This window comes from Salvelinus sp. IW2-2015, linkage group LG19, assembly GCF_002910315.2.
Source record: "Salvelinus sp. IW2-2015 linkage group LG19, ASM291031v2, whole genome shotgun sequence".
Classification (NCBI taxonomy): domain Eukaryota; kingdom Metazoa; phylum Chordata; class Actinopteri; order Salmoniformes; family Salmonidae; genus Salvelinus; species Salvelinus sp. IW2-2015.
In genome coordinates this window covers 8,552-26,867 of record NC_036859.1, presented here as the reverse complement: position 1 = coordinate 26,867, position 18,316 = coordinate 8,552, and the positions used below count along the sequence as shown (strand labels likewise).

The 18,316-nt window shown below is 40.3% G+C and overlaps 1 protein-coding gene across 6 annotated transcripts; it reads right to left on the bottom strand.

Annotated features, from left to right (window-relative positions):
• Positions 1 to 4,411: 4,411 nt before the first annotated feature.
• Positions 4,412 to 18,055, bottom strand: ranbp3b (RAN binding protein 3b). 6 transcript variants are annotated; one of them, XM_070448747.1, is made up of 16 exons: positions 17,951 to 18,055; positions 16,035 to 16,090; positions 15,853 to 15,886; positions 12,843 to 12,929; positions 12,633 to 12,710; positions 12,344 to 12,409; positions 11,448 to 11,647; positions 11,139 to 11,234; positions 10,908 to 10,996; positions 10,604 to 10,679; positions 8,670 to 8,769; positions 8,513 to 8,622; positions 8,179 to 8,299; positions 6,438 to 6,580; positions 5,646 to 5,826; positions 4,412 to 5,166 (listed from the first exon to the last, which is right to left on the bottom strand). In XM_070448747.1, the coding sequence occupies exons 1-16, from the start codon at positions 18,027 to 18,029 to the stop codon at positions 5,123 to 5,125; spliced, it is 1,560 nt and encodes a 519-aa protein (XP_070304848.1). In that variant the 5' UTR covers positions 18,030 to 18,055; the 3' UTR covers positions 4,412 to 5,122. The 6 variants fall into 6 exon arrangements, with proteins under 6 accessions (XP_070304848.1, XP_070304846.1, XP_023865595.1 ...); XM_070448745.1 differs by having other exon boundaries at positions 8,468 to 8,622; positions 17,951 to 18,053; XM_024009827.2 differs by having other exon boundaries at positions 8,513 to 8,592; positions 17,951 to 18,053.
• Between the last annotated feature and the right edge of the window lie 261 nt (positions 18,056 to 18,316).

Sequence of the window (18,316 nt, the reverse complement as noted above, 5' to 3'; positions counted from 1 at the left end):
TGGGTTGAGGTCGGGTGATTGTGGAGGCCAGGTCTTCTGATGCAGCACTCCATCACTCTCCTTGGTCAAATAGCCCTTACACAGCCTGGAGGTATGTTTTGGGTCATTGTCCTGTTGAAAAACAAATTATAGTCCCACTAAGCGCAAACCAGATGGGATGGCTGCAGAATGCTGTGGTAGCCATGCTGGTTAAGTGTGCCTTGAATTCTAAATAAATCACTGACAGTGTCACCACCAAAGCACCCACACACCATCCCACCTCCTCCTCCATGCTTCATGGTGGGAACCACACATGCGGAGAACATCCGTGCACCTACTCTGCGTCTCACAAAGACACAGTGGTTGGAACAAAAACCTCAGATTTCCACCGGTCTAATGTCCATTGAGCGTGTTTCTTGGCCCAAGCAAGTCTCTTCTTATTATTCATGTCCTTTAGTAGTGGTTACCTCTACAGCAGAGAGCCAGTTTCATCATAGTGTTTGATGTTTTTTGGGACTGCATTTGGACGAAATTCTAAAAGTTCTTGAAATGTTCCACATTGACTGACCTTCATGTCTTAAAGTAATGATTGACTGTCGTTTCTCTTTGCTTATTTGTGCTGGGAAGTTGTTTGTGCTGTTATTGACATAATATGGACTTGGTCTTTTACCAAATAGGGCTGTCTTCTGTATACCACCCCTAACTTGTCACGACTGATTGGCTCAAACACATTAAGGAAAGAAATTCCACAAATGAACTTTTAACAAGGCACACCTAATTGAAATGCATTCCAGGTGACTACCTCATGAAGGTTGAGAGAATGCCAATAGTGTGCAAAGCTGTCATCAAGGCAAAGGGTGGCAACTTTGAAGAACCTAAAATATATTTTGATTTGTTTAACACTTTTTTGGTTACTAAATGATTACATGTTTTTTCATAGTTTTGATGTCTTCACTATTATTCTACAATGTAGAAAATAGTAAAAATAAAGAAAAGCCCTGGAATGAGTAAGTGTGTCCATACTTTTGACAGGTAGTGTATATGCATAAAAAGGGAATTACATTCTATTTACACAAGCTTAACTCGGGTCAGAATTCCCCCCTAAAATATATTAAGATTCCCTGGTGTAAACGTCTCGACAGGACACAATCTGTGTGTATAGCAGTAGTCGTCCTTACAGATTACTTACTGTGCACTAAGAACCAATTATATCTCACCAAAAGGAAGAAAAAACACAAACTTCTGTCAAATTAGTGGAAACTTCTCAAGCTTCCTTTCCACTGCCCATTGTGAATGAATGTCATTGCAAGTGTAGTAAATGTAATCTACTGTCTCTATTTGTTATTTTACATCTGGGAGAAATGATTGAAGAGTATTTAACGAAGGATCACAGGTTTCAAAATGAAAAATACAAAAGTCAGTCCAAAATGTTTTATTTTGTAAAGAGGGCGAGGAGTTGATTAACATTGTGTTCTACTAAAGGAAAATATATTCAAATGTACATGCAGTACAAGGGTAGTACGGTTTTTTGAATGCACACAACAAAAATCACACAAAATCAATCTTTATTCCAACATTTATCTCAAATGAAAATGGATAAAAAGTTCATATCAATTTTTTTTTTTTTTAAATAACAATATAAATCCTCAATATGTCAGAAATTAAAACAATGACATGCAGAATGTATGTATACTGAACAAAAATATAAAAGAAACATGTAAAGTGTTGGTCCCATATTTAATGAGCTGAAATAAATGATCCCAGAAATTGTCCACACAAAAAGCTTATTTCTCTAAAATTTTGTGCACAAATTTGATTACATCCATGTTAGTGAGCATTTCTCATTTGCCTAGATAATCTATCCACGTGGCATATCAAGAAGCTGATTAAACAGTATGATCATTACACGGGTGCAACTTGTGCTGGTGACAATAAAAGGCCACCCTAAAATGTGCAGTTTTGTCCACAATGCCACCAATGTCTCAAGCTGAGGGAGCGTGCAATTGGCATGTTGACTGCAGGAATGTCCACCAGAGCTGTTGCCAGAGAATTTAATGATAATTTCTCTACCGAAAGCCGCCTCCAATGTTGTTTTAGAGAATTTGACAGTACATCCGACCGGCCTCACAACTGCAGACCATGTGTAACGGCGTTGTGTGTGCGAGTGGTTTGCTGATGTCAAGTTATGAACAGTGCACCATGGCGGCGGTGTGGTTATGGTATGGGCAGAACAACGAACACAATTGCATTTTATCGATAGCAATTTGAATGCACAAAAATACCGTGACGAAATCCTGATGGCCATTTTTTTTTAAAGTATCTGTGACCAACAGATGCAGATCTGTATTCCCAGTTATGTGAAATCCATAGATCAGGGCCTAATCTATTTATTTCATCATATGAACTGCATGTAACTCAGTGAAATCGCTGCATGTTGCATATAAATATTTGTTCAGTATAGAGATTTGTCAGGTTAATTTAGAGAAACATAAAACTAACAAAAACAACAGCCAATGAGTAGACAACTCAGCCATATAAACTTTAGAAACTTTCCAGGTGTATGCTTGGCTTTGTCTCAATTCTCTTTCATCCTTAAGTGTGTAGTTGTTCACTTCCTTTCACTGATTTGAATAGAAATAACTGGTGTAACAGACGTGGTGGAAACCCATGCCTCCAATTCATTGCTTTTAGCTTTGAGGGTAGTGAATGAGTGCACACTTCAGGAGATATTGGGGGTTAAGCCCCTTGCTGCCCGCTTCGTTGGTTATGCTTGGAGCATTAACCCATAAGAGAGTTATGTATTTGTTTTAGTACTTTGTGTACTAAGTCAATAGGAAAACTAAGAAACTGCTATCGAAGTCAGAGATGCTAACCAGCCCTAGCATTAGAAACATATTTTTTTGTTAGATGCCTCATGAAATTCATGACCAAAAATAAATGACATGTCTGGAAACTATTCAACATTGTGCAGATTCAGAGTTAGGAAACGCATACGTTTCCTACACACTTCTCAGTATTTGGTATTCAGACTTACCTTAATCCGGTAACACGCTCTGCATATGTGCCTACGTTGCGCGCTCTGAAAAAACTTAAACCACAAAAACCCTCCCATTTGCTGGCAAACAGATTTTCTCATGGAGTTTTCATCCAATAGGGTTCAGTACATTTATCTTAAACCACCCCTTCCAATACGGTGTACCTTTTAGTTTGAATTTTGCCGACAGACTCACTAGAATATATTGAGAACGAGTTCAGAATATTATGGATCAATGAAAGAAAGCCATCTAAATATATGCATATTTGTCTGTGTTTCAGCACCAGTCGGTAGATTGAAAAATACTGATCTTGTCAATTATTCAGGTTTAGGAAAGTATTTATGAATCATAAAAAACTGGTTTAGCGAGCCTTTATGAACGAAAGAAAACTGTGGTTTAATTCATTCTAAAAATTGCCACATTCAATTACCCATGGCAATGTTGGAAGATTAGCGTATATTGAATTATAATAGGGAGAATAGTGTACAATAGTAGGCTCTGCCGTCGTCTATTGCATGCACTAACCATGAAACTGTGTGACGACACGGCCAAGTATTGTGTCGCGCTCAACTCCATCATGATTTAATTAGCCTACACGTTTTAAAAATATATTATCAACTGTTACTAACGATCCTCAGCAACAACCACATGGCCATGACTGCATTTACAGAGGAAGCAAATTAAGGTAGTATAAAACAATGTAATTAAATGAAATTATAAAGTAGACTACAACTAAAGTGATCAGTAAATTGGCAGAACGAATAGGTAAGGGATAATCAACGAGGGGCTATGCGTTCTATGGAAAACAATGAACGACGTGGAAGGTGTGTTCCACGACGCACTAGAGTGGAACTGACCTTCCACGAGTTGCATTATTTTCCAGAGAAAGCATAGAGCCCCGAGTTGATTATCCCTTTTATACCATGCCAATAATTTAACACGTTTGCCTCTAGAAATGTGTTCAACATCCACTAAGGTAGCTAGGTACTTCACTAGATAGCAAAGGTAGTTACCTTGGTAACAAAACAGACTTTCTAGTTTAGCTAACCAAACCATCAGACCTAGCTTGCGATTATGAAAATCGAATTCAACAATGCCAATGTTCTCAATTCGACTTTTGCTTTCAATGCAGCTCAAACATAAGGATGAACTATAGCCACTGAATTCTACCGTGCGTTAGAATGCCCTTCAGAAACTAGTACTTAACAACGCCATGGTATAAGTGTGGTTATTAGGCCTACTGACAGTCGATACTGATAGTGGCTAATATTTAACATGATAGAAATAGGAAACAGTGAAAGTTGGGGTAGCCTAAAATTAAGACTTTTGAGAGTGCCCATCCCTGCAAGTTAAAAGGCCGTACAATTTAAATTCTGCATAACGACACAACATTTCATAAACTTTACTGTGGGACATTTTTATATACTTCAGTTTTCTGCCATATGCATGGTTTCCTCACGTGTAAAGGTGGTGGAATTATTAGTGGATTAAGTTCAAGGTCAGAGAGAAAAGTGCATAAAAAGGGAATTACGTTCCATTTACGCCCGCTTAGGTCGGAATCAGCCCCCATGTGAAAGCTGAATGGATGGGGATGATGTAGAAACCAGTCATATGACTGACCATAAGACAGGTCAGTATACGGTGACAGACAGGAGTTCCTCTGGGGCCTGGGGTGGTTGGTTGGGTCCCAAAGGTGTGGTGGTGGTCTAGTGAGTAAAAAAGTCCCAAGGTAGAAACTGCAGTCATACCTTAAAATGTTGGAGAGGAAAACACCCCCACACTCATCAATATGATGAGCAGCCAAGTCCCAAACCCAACAATTTGTCTCAGCTGCAAAAATAAGTATTTATTTTTGCAGCTGAGAAAACAAAATATAGAAAAAACTAAAATATAACAAAATGAAAAAAAATTAAAATACAACTCCAGATGTTTTTATGTTGATTGAATGTAAAGAAAAAAATAACTGGAGCTAGACTTCTGAGTATCCAAAAGTACTGGTCTGAAGGACCCATGTTGGTCAGGGTAGGGTGTTCGTTGGGATGCCCTCAGTAAAATGACCAAACAGCAGTAGCAGTATCCTGGCAGGCAATCCTTTAGGGGGACTAACGCTATGTGCTTCCAGCAGCCTGGGCCTCTCCTCCCTCTGAGTTAACTGCGGGACAGAGCAACAACAATGTTAATACCTGTATTACTGTATGATGGACAGAAAGACTAGTAGTACATAAATAGTGATTGGAAAGATACATGAAGACATGCTGCTAACTGCAGGGAGAAGACTACAACAACTAGAGCAATGGGCACAGTTTGGAATAATTATTCACAATATACCACAGAGGCATCAAAAAGAAAGGAGGACCAAGGCACTCTTCATATAATTAATTAAAATGCCTTTATTAGTATGGCATGTTCAATAGAAACAAAGTTGTTTAAAAACCGACGCGTTTCGGCTGCATGGCCTTCGTCAGGGAGTACCACAGAGGCAGTTGAAGAACCTTGAAGTCACACTAAGTGCTGGAATGCCAGACAGACACCAAAGCCACTCACACATGTCAATCTCTGGTCTAAACCAGAGACTGATGCACGCACGCACACAGTAAGCCCAATAGAGATGTATCTAGTTATTGATCAGACCTGCAGCATTGTTGACCTGATCTTCCTCATCGCTGTCCCCTTCAGAGTGGGGCAAGTCAGCCTCGGGGGCGCAGTCTGCAGCCGGGGCCTCCTGGGGCTCCTGGTCCGCCCGGCTCTTCAGGGCCAGGATACGATGGTGCAGCGCTGCTGCCAGCTGACCTGTGTCCTCCCTAGAACTAGCCTGAAGATGATGACAATAACAGCAAGGACGGACAGAGCGAAGTCATTAAAAACACCACAACAATAATAGGGATTAAACAACACATCAGACAGACAACTGCTGCACTGTGTCCTAAAAACTAGCCTCAATTGAACCATAATTACAGGGACACTGAAGTTATCAGAAACACTGTTGTGCTGATGAGGTGTTGAATTCAAGCACCTGTCTACTTCCTTATCCCTGTACACCCTCTAGTGTCTCTACTGAGTACTACACCACATTTCAAACTCATTTATTTAAATAGGGACAGGTACAAACACAGGGGTATTTTAATTTAGACAAAGAAAGCAGTTGCAAAAAGTTTTGCAACGGAAACCGGTTACTCCAAATGGAAAATGTTCTATAACGAAATCAAGAGTCTATTGGACAAATCCAGGTAGGTCCCTTCCCATTTCATTCTGTTGGCTTCCGTTTGGTTCGTTAGGTTCCCCCCCCAAAGGTGTGACAGATGTATACAGCTCTTTAGTTTTTTTCCAACACCCAACCCCAGATAAAATGCAAAAACTATACACAAAGCGTGTGATACGACTAACATGAAGCAGGCTAAACGCTGGGCAATGGTGATGTCATACCGATATTAGGAAGACCTTGACCCCTTGGTCCTCTGTGTCCATGGCGGTGACRCGGACACTCTTCTCGCTGGCCTTGTCCACCTGCATCTGAGGCCACAGTTTGGTGTTCAGGATCAATCTAAGGCTACCCTGGGTCCGCATCACTTGAGGAACACACAGAGGTATATGGGTCAAGGACGTTAGATAAAAAATGTAAACAGAAAAAAAATCGGTACACTACCGGTAAAAAGTTTGGGGGCACTTAGAAATGTCCTTGTTTTTGAAAGAAAAACAAATTTTTGGTCCATTAAAATAAAATGAAATTGATCAGAAATACAGTTGTTAATAGACATTGTTAATGTTGTAAATGACTATTGTAGATGGAAACGGCAGATTTTTTATGGAATATCTACAGAGGCCCATTATCAGAAACCATCATTCCAATGGCACGTTGTGTTAGCTAATCTATGTTGATCATTTTAAAAGGCTAATTGATCATTAGAAAACCCTTTTGCAATTATGTTGGTACAGCTGAAAACTGTTGTTCTCATTAAAGAAGCAATAAAACTGGCCTTCTTTAGACAAGTTGAGTATCTGGAGCATCAGCATTTGTGGGTTCGATTTCAAGCTCAAAATGGCCAGAAACAAAGAACTTTCATCTGAAACTCGTCAGGCTATTCCATGCGAGAAATTCCCAAGAAACTGAAGATCTCGTACAACGCTGTGTACTACTCTCTTCACATAACAGCGCAAACTGGCTCTAACCAGAATAGAAAGAGTGGGAGGCCCCGGGACACAACTGAGCAAGAGGACAAGTACATTAGTGTCTAGTTTGAGAAACAGAAGCCTCACAAGTCCTCAACTGGAAGCTTCATTAAATAGTACTTGCAAAACACCAGTCTCAACGTCAACAGTGAAGAGGCGACTCCGGGATGCTGGCCTTCTAGGCAGAGTTGCAAAGAAAAAGCCATATCTCAGACTGGCCAATAAAAAGAAAAGATTAAGATGGGCAAAATAACACAGACACTGGACAGAGGAACTCTGACTAGAAGGCAAGCATCCCGGAGTCGCCTGAACAGAGCTTCCCATGGTGGCATTGGGGTTATGGTATTGGCAGGCAGGCATAAGCCACGGACAACAAACACTATTTTATTGATGGCATTTTAAAAGGCACAGAGATACTGTGACGAGATCCTGAGACCCATTGTCGTGCCATTCATCTGCAGCCATCACCTCATGTTTCAACATGCTAATATACAGCACCATGTCGCAAGGATCTGTACACAATTCCTGGAAGCTGAAAATGTCCCAGTTTGTCCATGGCCTGTCACCCATTGAGTATGTTTTGGATGGCTCTGGATAGATGTGTACGACAGGTTGTTCCAGTTCCCGCCAATATCCAGTAACTTCGCACAGCCATTGAATCAAAGTGGGACAACATTCCACAATCAACAGCCATCAACTCTATGCGAAGGAAATGCTGACTGGTTCTCTGATCCATGCCCCATTTTTTTTTTTTAAGGTAAATATGACCAACAGATGCATATCTGTATTCCAAGTCATGTGAAATCCATAGACTAGCCTCATGAATTTATTTATTTAGACTGATTTCCTTATATGAACTGTAACTCGGTAAAATCTTTGAAATTGTTGAATGTTGCATTTATATTTTTGTTCAGTATATTATTTACTGATCAGTCAAAATTAAATGTGTACAGGTGAGTATACAGGCCAGTGTATGTCCAGGTGAGTGTGTACCTACCTAGACGTGATTGTAGTGATCCGTCGTCTGTGGATGCCATGTCATTAAGCCTGAGCAGCCCTCGACCCCGCTCTATCCACGTCTGGGCTGTCTTGTCAAACACAAACAACTTGCACTGGACCTGAGGGGGGAGACATACACATTACTTATCGGGGGGGAGACATTCACCACCGTCCTTGTAATCTAAATATTTAAAACGGATCCTACATCCGCAATCCTACTCTGAGACGCTATGTGAATATGGGTCCTGATGTATTCGTATATCGTCAGCCAGAGACTAGACACCGACCTGCAAAACGTTACTTTCTGATTCTTCTCCAGTTTTGACGTCTACCTTCTCCAAGATGCACTTCTTGGCTGTGGCTTTGGTGTACGCTGCTGCAGATTCCTCCAGTGACTCTGTCACGTTGTTACCTGTGATTACACACACACGTAACAAGTTAACTAGAAATATACACAGGGATCAGCACTGGGCTGTACGTGAGTCTTACCCTTCTCTGGTATGTTTTCCTTGGAAGAGGATTCAGACACAGAGGGAGCTGGTAAGACTTTACAGTCTTCCACTGATGCCTCCCCTCCCTTGGAAGGGCTCTGAAAACACACAGTACACTGTCAGCCAACCATGCATTGTCTCTACAGTGCAATAATAAAGTACATTCCTACAGTTCACTCCTGATACAGCGCATTCGGGAAAATATTCTAAAAATTGATTACAAAAATTAAAAACCTTTTCTCATCAATCTACACACAATACCCCATAAAGACAAAGCGAAAACAGGCTTAGACATTTTTGCAAATGTATTAAAAATAAATATTATATTTACCTAAGTATTCAGAGCCTTTACTCAGTACTTTCCTGAAGCACCTTTGGCAGCGATTACAGCCTCGAGTCTTCTTGGCACACCTGTATTTGGGGAGTTTCTCCAATTCTTCTCTGCAAATCATCTCAAGCTCTGAGGTTGGATGGGGAGAGTCGCTGCACAGCTATTTTCAGGTCTCTTCAGAGATGTTTGATCGGGTTCAAGGCCGGATGTTTGATCAGGTTCAAGTCCGGGCCACTCAAGGACATTCAGAGACTTGTCCCGAACCAACTCCTGCATTGACTTGGCTGTGTGCTTAGGGTTCCTGTCCTGTTGGAAGGGGAACCTTTGCCCCAGTCTGAGGTCCTGAGCAGGTTTTCATCAAGGATCTTTCTGTACTTTGCTCTGTTCAACTTTAATCCGTTCATCTTTCCCTCGATCCTGACTAGTCTCCTAGTCACTGCCGCTGAAAAACATCCCCACAGCATGATGCTACCACCACCATGCTTCACCGTAGAGATAGTATTGGCCAGGTGATGAGCGGTGCATGGTTTCCTCCAAACATTACACTTGGCATTCAGGCCAAAGAGTTCAATGTTGGTTTCATCAGACCAGAGAATCTTGTTTCTCAGTCCTTTAGGTGCCTTTTGGCAAACTCCATGCGCGCTGTCATGTGCCTTTTACTGAAGAGTGGCTTCTGTCTGGCCACTTGACCATAATGGCCTGATTGGTGGAGTGCTGTAGAGATGGTTGTCTATCTGAAAGGTTCTCCCATCTCCACAGAGTAACTGTGGAGCTCTGTTAGAGTGACCATCAGGTTCTTGGTCACCTCCCTGACCAAGGCCCTTCTCCCCCGATTGCTCAGTTTGGCCGGGCGGCCAGCTCTAGGATGAGTCTTGGTGGTTCCAAACTTCGTCCATATAAAAATGATCGAGGCCACTGGGGACCTTCAATGCTGCAGAAATGTTTTGGTACCCTTCCCCAGATCTGTGCCTCGACACAATCCTGTCTAGGAGATCTACGGACAATTCCTTCAATCTCATGGCTTGGTTTTTGCTCTGACAAACGGTCAACTGTGGGACCTTATATAGACAGGTATGTGCCTTTCCAAATCATGTCCAATCAATTGAATTTACCACAGGTGTACTCCAATCAAGTTGTAGAAACATCTCAAGGATGATCATGGGAAACAGGATGCATCTGAGTACAATTTCAAGTCTCATAGCAAAGGGTCTGAATAATTATGCATCAGTTTTTTATTTGTAATTTGTAATAAATTTGCCCCAAAAAAATCTAAAAACCTTTTCGGTTTGTCGTTATGGGGTATTGTGTGTAGATTGATTAAATAAATAAAAATCTAATCAATTTTAGAATAAGGCTGTAACGTAACAAAATTTGGAAAAAATTAGGCGGTCGGAATACTTTCCGAATGCACTATAAGTCAAAATAAGTGTGCACAGTACACACACAGTTCTCTCGTCTCCATAACAGTCCCAGGTTGTTGCATTTCTCAGGAGCCATCTCTATTTGGGTTCAACTGGGTTTGCTCGATCACCATCTCTATGGTCTATGTCATGGCCTAAAGGGCAACGCCCCCACTAATCAAACGAACAGTCTCTACTCACTAGGACTCTCTCTGACATGTTCTGTCCAAAGACAAATTTGGCCCCCTTGTCGGTATTGTGTATGGCGTTCTTTGAACTGAAAGGAATCAAGAAGAACAAGAAGATATTAGCACATTTTAGTAATTTAACAGACAGTTATCCAGCGCAACTTACAATTAATGCATTCAATTAAGGTAGCTAAAACAATCATATTACGATTATTGCAAAACCTTAAATTTTGAAAAAAACAAGTCTGATCTGAACTCATAAAGAAGCAGATTCTCTGCCAGAGCAAAGGTCTGAAAAGCCAGTGACAAAATGTTACCTGGGGGTGGCGATGTACTGTAAGAAATAGTTTGTTCCCTCCTGAGAATCCAGGGGTAACAACTTGCCATCTTTACTATTCTCTTCCAACTAGAAAGAGAGAAAGAGAACCGTCAGGTAAAATAAATATTTTGACGTTTCTTGCTAAGATTTTTTTTTACAAAAGTAAATTGGATATTTAAACATCACCCTTGAATAATTTGAAGTGATTGTTTAAAGGGGAAATAACCACCTTTGCTCTGTCTTTGATATTTTGCCCAAACACGAAAGAAGACTCTGCAGAACAATCGTTCTTCTCTCTGCTCACGCCATCCTCCCTTTCATGTTTCTACAGGAGGCAAGATACAGCAGTCAGTCATCATGATGGGTTTGGGGAATTCAGCTTTCATTTATTGTTAAATAATAGTAATAATAATTGGGCAACCGAAAATAAATAACAACTGCACGATTCTGATAGTAAATGATTTCCAAAAAGTAGGTCTGGGCAGTTACTACACTTCTGCCTCTGTATATTAGACAGGACCATGATCGTAGTCCTCACCGGTGACTTAGCGAGGACGTCTGAGTGCTCAGTATTGTTCTGGAAGATGCTCGACCCTTCTGACGTTCCGTCGGACGACTTCTTCACCCCGTTAGTGGACTCTGAGTTGGACTTGACTGGTGGGGCCTGGAGCAAGGCTGGCCGGAGCACACTGCGCTGCTGCTCCTTGGGTTTCTGACTGGGGACGCCTGGAACACAATCTGCTAATGGATTGGATCTGAATGCCTTACAGAACTACCCCATGCACAACCATGTACTATATCACAACTACCATGCACTATATCACAATTACCATGCACTATATCACAATTACCATGCACTATATCACAATTACCATGCACTACCTCGTGCTACATCAGCACTACCACACAACTAACATGCACAACCATGTACTATATCAGAACTACCATGCACCACCATGTACTATATCACAACTACCATGCACCACCACGTACTACATCAGCACTATATCACAATAAACATGCACCACCATGTACTATATCAGAACTACCACCATGCACCTCCATCCATATTAACATGCTGTACTGCCATCTATGTTTATACATTTACTTGGACCAGGAGTTTATCCTGACTACTTGACCTGACCAGGAAAACTTATAGGGCCTAGTCATGGGCTATAACAAGGGCCCAGTTTTTCTCCTTCTAGTCAAGTCAGAACCCCACATACCAGACCACACCAGTTGAGGCTGGTGGAAGGAGCTATAGCAGGATGTGCTCATTGTAATGGTAAACATGGAGCGGTATCAAATATATGGAAACCACATGTTTGACTCAGTTCCATTTATTCCATTTCAGCCATTACAATAAGGCCGTCCACCTATAGCTCCTCCCACCAGCCTCTACAGAACCACACATACACAGGCATCAATACCCACCTGAACTAGGCGCCTGGCCGTGGATGAGAGTAGGTGGTTTTAAACGAAACCCTACAGGCTTCTCATCTGGCGAGAGGAAGAAAAAACAGAACATGTAGAATTGTTTAAAAAATCAATAACGGCAGCTTTCATAGTATTATTGTATCCTCAGTACATTTTATCATTAAATAAACACAGCTGGACTACAGTTTAAGCATACAATACATATTACATACAAGTCAACCACTGGAGACTTCATGAGTGAAGCCTTCATGATGAGGAGTTACTAGAAGAAGTAGACAAGTCTCACCTGGTTCTGAGTCCTCTGAATTCCCAGTTGGAGACTGGCAGAAACTTGAGGGCATGAAGACATTGTTCTTACTAGACCCTGCAGAGAGCAGGAGAGAGGCTGCATTACACACAACACCAAATCTAGAAAATATATTATTTTCCAACAATTAAGTAAAAATCGAGGAAAATACATTCAGCAGGGAATGACTTATCTAATGTGTTTCATTACCAGAATGTGAAGGTGGGAACTGTGTTAAAGATGAAGTCCTCTCTCTTTTTAATGGAGGACAGTAGCCACCATCCTCTTTGTCTGAACCTGAAAATAAGCAAATTGTCTTATTTTAGCCTTCTGTTGAAATGACCAATTAAAATGCTCTACCTGGGCACTAAGATACGCAGTACGGCTGTCCTACTGGTCGATCGAGAGTCATCTGTTCTTTCGACTAATCGATTGGTTAAACATTTTTAATTTGTATTTTTCCATATATAGGCACAGCCTGTGTGTTTTAATAAAATCAACTATAAGCTACTAGATGCATTTTAAAGGCTACTGAACATGTCTGATGCTTTAAGCACATCGTTTGATTAAATAATTAAGACACAAATCACTCAAGAGGGAGCCAGAGATCAAGATTGCCTAACCAGGAGAGAAAAAAACTGTGCCTGACCCCCCCCTCCTGCTGCCGCTACGCTCCTGAAGTTGCCGGTAATAGGCTACACCAGGGGTCAGCAAACTTTACCAGTTGGAGTGCCAATTTATCTTACTATTTCTACCGATCTGCGTGCCAGTTATGATTTTCATATGCACATTTTTGTGGAACATTTTTAATTTATAATAAAGTGTTCATATCTCAAAATAATTGTCATGTGGTCAATCAACATTTTATCTCAATCTTAACGACAATGATACAAATCTAAAAGCAACTATTGCCAACTATGTACAAATAGCCTACACAAATAAAACACTGCAGCTTGCAGGTAGAAAATATCCTGATCAAAATGTATATCCTATTGGATATACACATTGGCTACACAAGGCCTGTTTGCAACGAACTTGATAATCAACTGGGTCCGGCCCCGAAGCTCGCACTAGCAAATAGAGGTCGACCGATTATGATTTTTCAATGCCGATACCGATTATTGGAGGACCAAAAAAAGCTGATACCGATTAAATTGGCCGATTTTATATATATATATATATATATATAGTCTTTATTACAAATATATATATATAATAAAGACAATTACAAAAACACTGAATGAACAATGAACACTTATTTTAACTTAATATAATACATCAATAAAATCAATTTAGTCTCAAATAAATAATGAAACATGTTCAATTTGGTTTAAATAATGCAAAAACAAAGTGTTGGAAAAGAAAGTAAAAGTGCAATATGTGCCATGTAAAAAAGCTAAGGTTTAAGTTCCTTGCTCAGAACATGAGAACATATAAAAGCTGGTGGGTCCTTTTAACATGAGTCTTTAATATTCCCAGGTAATAAGTTTTATGTTGTAGTTATTATAGGACTATTTCTCTCTATACCATTTGTATTTCATATACCTTTGACTATTGGATGTTCTAATAGGTACTTTAGTATTGCCAGCCTAATCTCGGGAGTTGATAGGCTTGAAGTCATAAACAGCGCAATGCTTAAAGCATAGTTTAATATTGCCTGCTAACATGAATTTCTTTTAAATAAATATGCAGGTTGAAAAAAATATATACTTCTGTGTATTGATTTTAAGAAAGGCATAGATGTTTATGGTTAGGTACATTCGTGCAACGATTGTGCTTTTTTTAGCAAATGCGCTTTTGTTAAATCATCCCCCGTTTGGCGAAGTTGGCTGTCTTTGTTAGGAAGAAATGGTCTTCACACAGTTTGCAACGAGCCAGGCAGCCCAAACTGCTGCATATACCCTGACTCTGTTGCACAGAACGCAAGAGAAGAGACACAATTTCCATAGTTAAAAGAAATTAATGTTAGCAGGCAATATTAACTAAATATGCAGGTTTAAAAATATATACTTGTGTATTGATTTTAAGAAAGGCGTTGATGTTTAGGTACACATTGGTGCAACGACAGTGCTTTTCTCGCGAATGCGCTTGTTAAATCACCCGTTTGGCAAAGTAGGCTATGACTCAATGATAAATTAACAGGCACCGCATCGATTATATGCAACGCAGGACAAGCTAGATAAACTAGTAATATCATCAACCATGTGTAGTTAACTAGTGATTATGTTAAGATTGTTTTTTATAAGATACGTTTAATGCTAGGTAGCACCTTACCTTGGCTCCTGCTGCACTCGCATAACAGGTAGTCAGCCTGCCACGCAGTGTCCTCGTGGATTGCAATGTAATCGGCCATGATCGGTGTCCAAAAATGCCGATTACCGATTGTTATGAAAACTTGAAATCGGCACTAATTAAGCGGCCATTCCGATTAATCGGTCGACCACTACTAGCAAACTTACAAAATATTATAAAATATTCTGGGTCCTCAGAGTTTCCCGCTCCAGTGAGCTTGGGACAGACACAGCTGTAAGGCTATTTGTGCAAGGGATAAGAAGTAATCAAGTTTTGGTTTATTTCGAAATACACTAAAACTTGTTTCTCACAAGTGTAGCATATGTTTTGAGCTTTGCAAACAACGTGTCCACTCCAACAATGAGAACAGTAAACGACTTTAATAATAATATATTGAATGCATTAACAGAAATTACCATTACCAAACAAGCATGGAAGATTAGAAATTATGGAAATTAACGGTAAATGTACTACTGGTGATATGTTATGGGGAATTGATAGACACTAACAATCAAAAGGCAAACAATTCACACAATGAAGTTATGAAACAATGAATGCACACGAAATGGTGGGAGAGAGTGCATTCTGGAGAGGGACGTGCCTTGTGCATCTTAGCGACACTCCCCTTCTTCTTGGACTATGGCATGCCCGCAGCCTCGTCAATGGATTAGTCCACTGAGACAGGCGCAAATCTGACAGGTGTCTTGCATGCCATGAAAGAAATTATCTATTTGCAACGGCTCGTCTAAATCAATCTCGGTCGATCAACAGCCTATCGACCAGTGGACTAAATGGGGTCAGCCCTACTACGCAGTATAATTTGATCCCTGGGAAATTAACTACAACACTATTATGGGCATTATAAGGTCAGATGGAAATCATTTGATGAAATAGGCTAACAGTCAGATGCGATGTATGCATACCCTACCTTCATCTTCTGCACTCGATCCATCAGCTGATCTCTGTAATAGAGAGCAGCACTAGGTCAACTGTTTGTTTCTCAGACTAGAAACAACTGAGTCAAATTATGAAGCTTTACAGTGAATTTCCATGAAGGCCCATTGATTTCCATCAATGTGAGGGGAAAGAATAGAATACTGTCTAGCTTACCTTCTGTGCTTTATCTTTTTGGAACAGAAACACTGGTGGCGCTATGGCAGGCTTCTCTGTTTAATGAAGAGGGAAATCATGCTTTACCATACAGAAGAGTACATTTGTCACTTGTATGAAGTGTAGGCCTAATATCAAGACATCACAGCCCGTGAATCAGTTGTTTGTGTCAACAATGAAAAACATTGTCACAGTGATTGTCATTTGTCATGAGCATTTGTCATGAGCAAACACCCTGCAGCAGTTTTGAGTTGACACAGGTTCTGCCATAATGTTTTTTCAGAAAGGTAGAAGACCTACATCTGTGTAATTCCATGTCTGGCACTCTGGATTCTCTGTTTAACGTAGGCATGTGTTTCTAATTTCACAAAGATGTTCAGAGTGCCACTTGAGGAAATGCAGGAATATTTAGCTAAGGCTAAACCATAAACCTAGACAGACAAAATATTTCTGCCAAAAAGAATCCCAACACATGTATTCAGACTGTTTGTTTTGTCCTTCCTCCAACTTTCTGCTAACTGGGTCAATCACACAGACTTCCAACTCTCCCCATTCAGTTGAGATACTTCTGAATAGATGCCAAATGACCATGATGCAAGGTTTGAGAATAAACAACTTGCGTTATATAATCCTTTATTCCATTCAGAGGTTGAAGTAAACAATCAGTTTAAAAACAAACACAACCATACTAGCCTAGAATTGGTAAGGGACATTATATTTACTAAAACAAATATATCTAAATCAAACTAGGCATTTCAAATAGGACAATGTGTGCATCAAATAATTGCCATTATAAACATAGGCTACATGTATGGACACCACATTGACAAGAGCATTGGATTTAGACCATCAAAACTCATGGCCTAGCCAACAAACTGCCAGGACAACTAGCACCTCAGCAGGCCAGGGTCAGAGAAAGGACTGTGATACTTTGTAAATAAATACAAGCACATGATCCAACAATGTGTAGCTTGATTGTCACTTATGACAACAGTTGTTTCAAACAGTAGTAGTGGTGTACGACAGTGACATCATAGCCTAGTTTCCAATCCACATATCCAACCTTACTAGCTAGCTAACTACAAAATTAGGATAGTCTGGGTAATATAAATGCAGTCACAATATAGCGCTGGTCAACTACAAGCTAGTTAGCTAACAGGATTTGCGCAACAACAAGACTTGATCAATTAGTCACCCAGTTCAGAATGTGCAGCATTCGTTAGCTAAGATTGCTAGCAACATTTGCTAAATTGGCTAACACTACCTCGCTGGCAAGTGGGGTGTGAACAAATAGCTTGCTACCTTTAAAGAGACTTCATGATTTTATTAGCTAAATCAATGTCCTTGACAAATAGCTAGTTACCACTAATACCAATACATGATATAGAAAGTTAGCATTAAGAGGAAGGTAGCTAGCTAGCTAAGTTAGCTATAGCCCCATGAAGTGTCATTTCACCGGTTAACGTTAACTGAGGAAATTGTTAGCAACCTAGCTGTGACTAACAAATTAAGAACTCGTATAGCTAACAAGGTGGCAAACGTGCGTTAACGTGCATTAACTAGCTAACTGATTAGCTACAATATACCTTGCTAAATGTAGTTAAAATAACGTTAGCAAACAGATCTGATTAACTAGCGTTAGCCAGCTTCCCATCCCCGCCTAAATAGCCGAAGTTAGATGTGGCTGGTTTGCTATGGTAGCTAGCTACCTATATTGTGAAAATTAACATGTTCTTTCTTATGTAGCCGGTCTGAAACAACAATTGGTTCCACTATTTTATTTAAAGGCTGTAAACCATTACGTTCATTGCAATGACATATATATATATATATATATATTTTATAAATAAATACGTAAAGGTCCATGCAGATAATTCAACAGTTTTGCTTTGTTTCCTCACACGGACACTGCTCACCTTCGTTTGCCAATTCCGCCATTTTACTTCTCTGCTCACACCCATAACCCACCGCGCAAAATAGATAAACGCCGCCCATTTCTACAGTTTATCTTCTGTAAAAAAATGCTGCTACTCTCTGGGCGCGTTCGTAAATTCACTCTGGCTATCTACTCCGATTTCAGAGGACTCCCGTCTGAGTGTGCAAAAGCGCAGAATAACTGATGAATTTATGAACGTTCAATACGCCTTGAACATGGCCGGTGTCAGTAAACGTCGGCAAAGAAACGTAACTCAATTGTTGCCAGCAACACAGTTACAATCACCAACTGGCTAGGCGTTCGTTATCCATATCGTTGGTGATTGTAACTGTGTTGCATTGTCTCA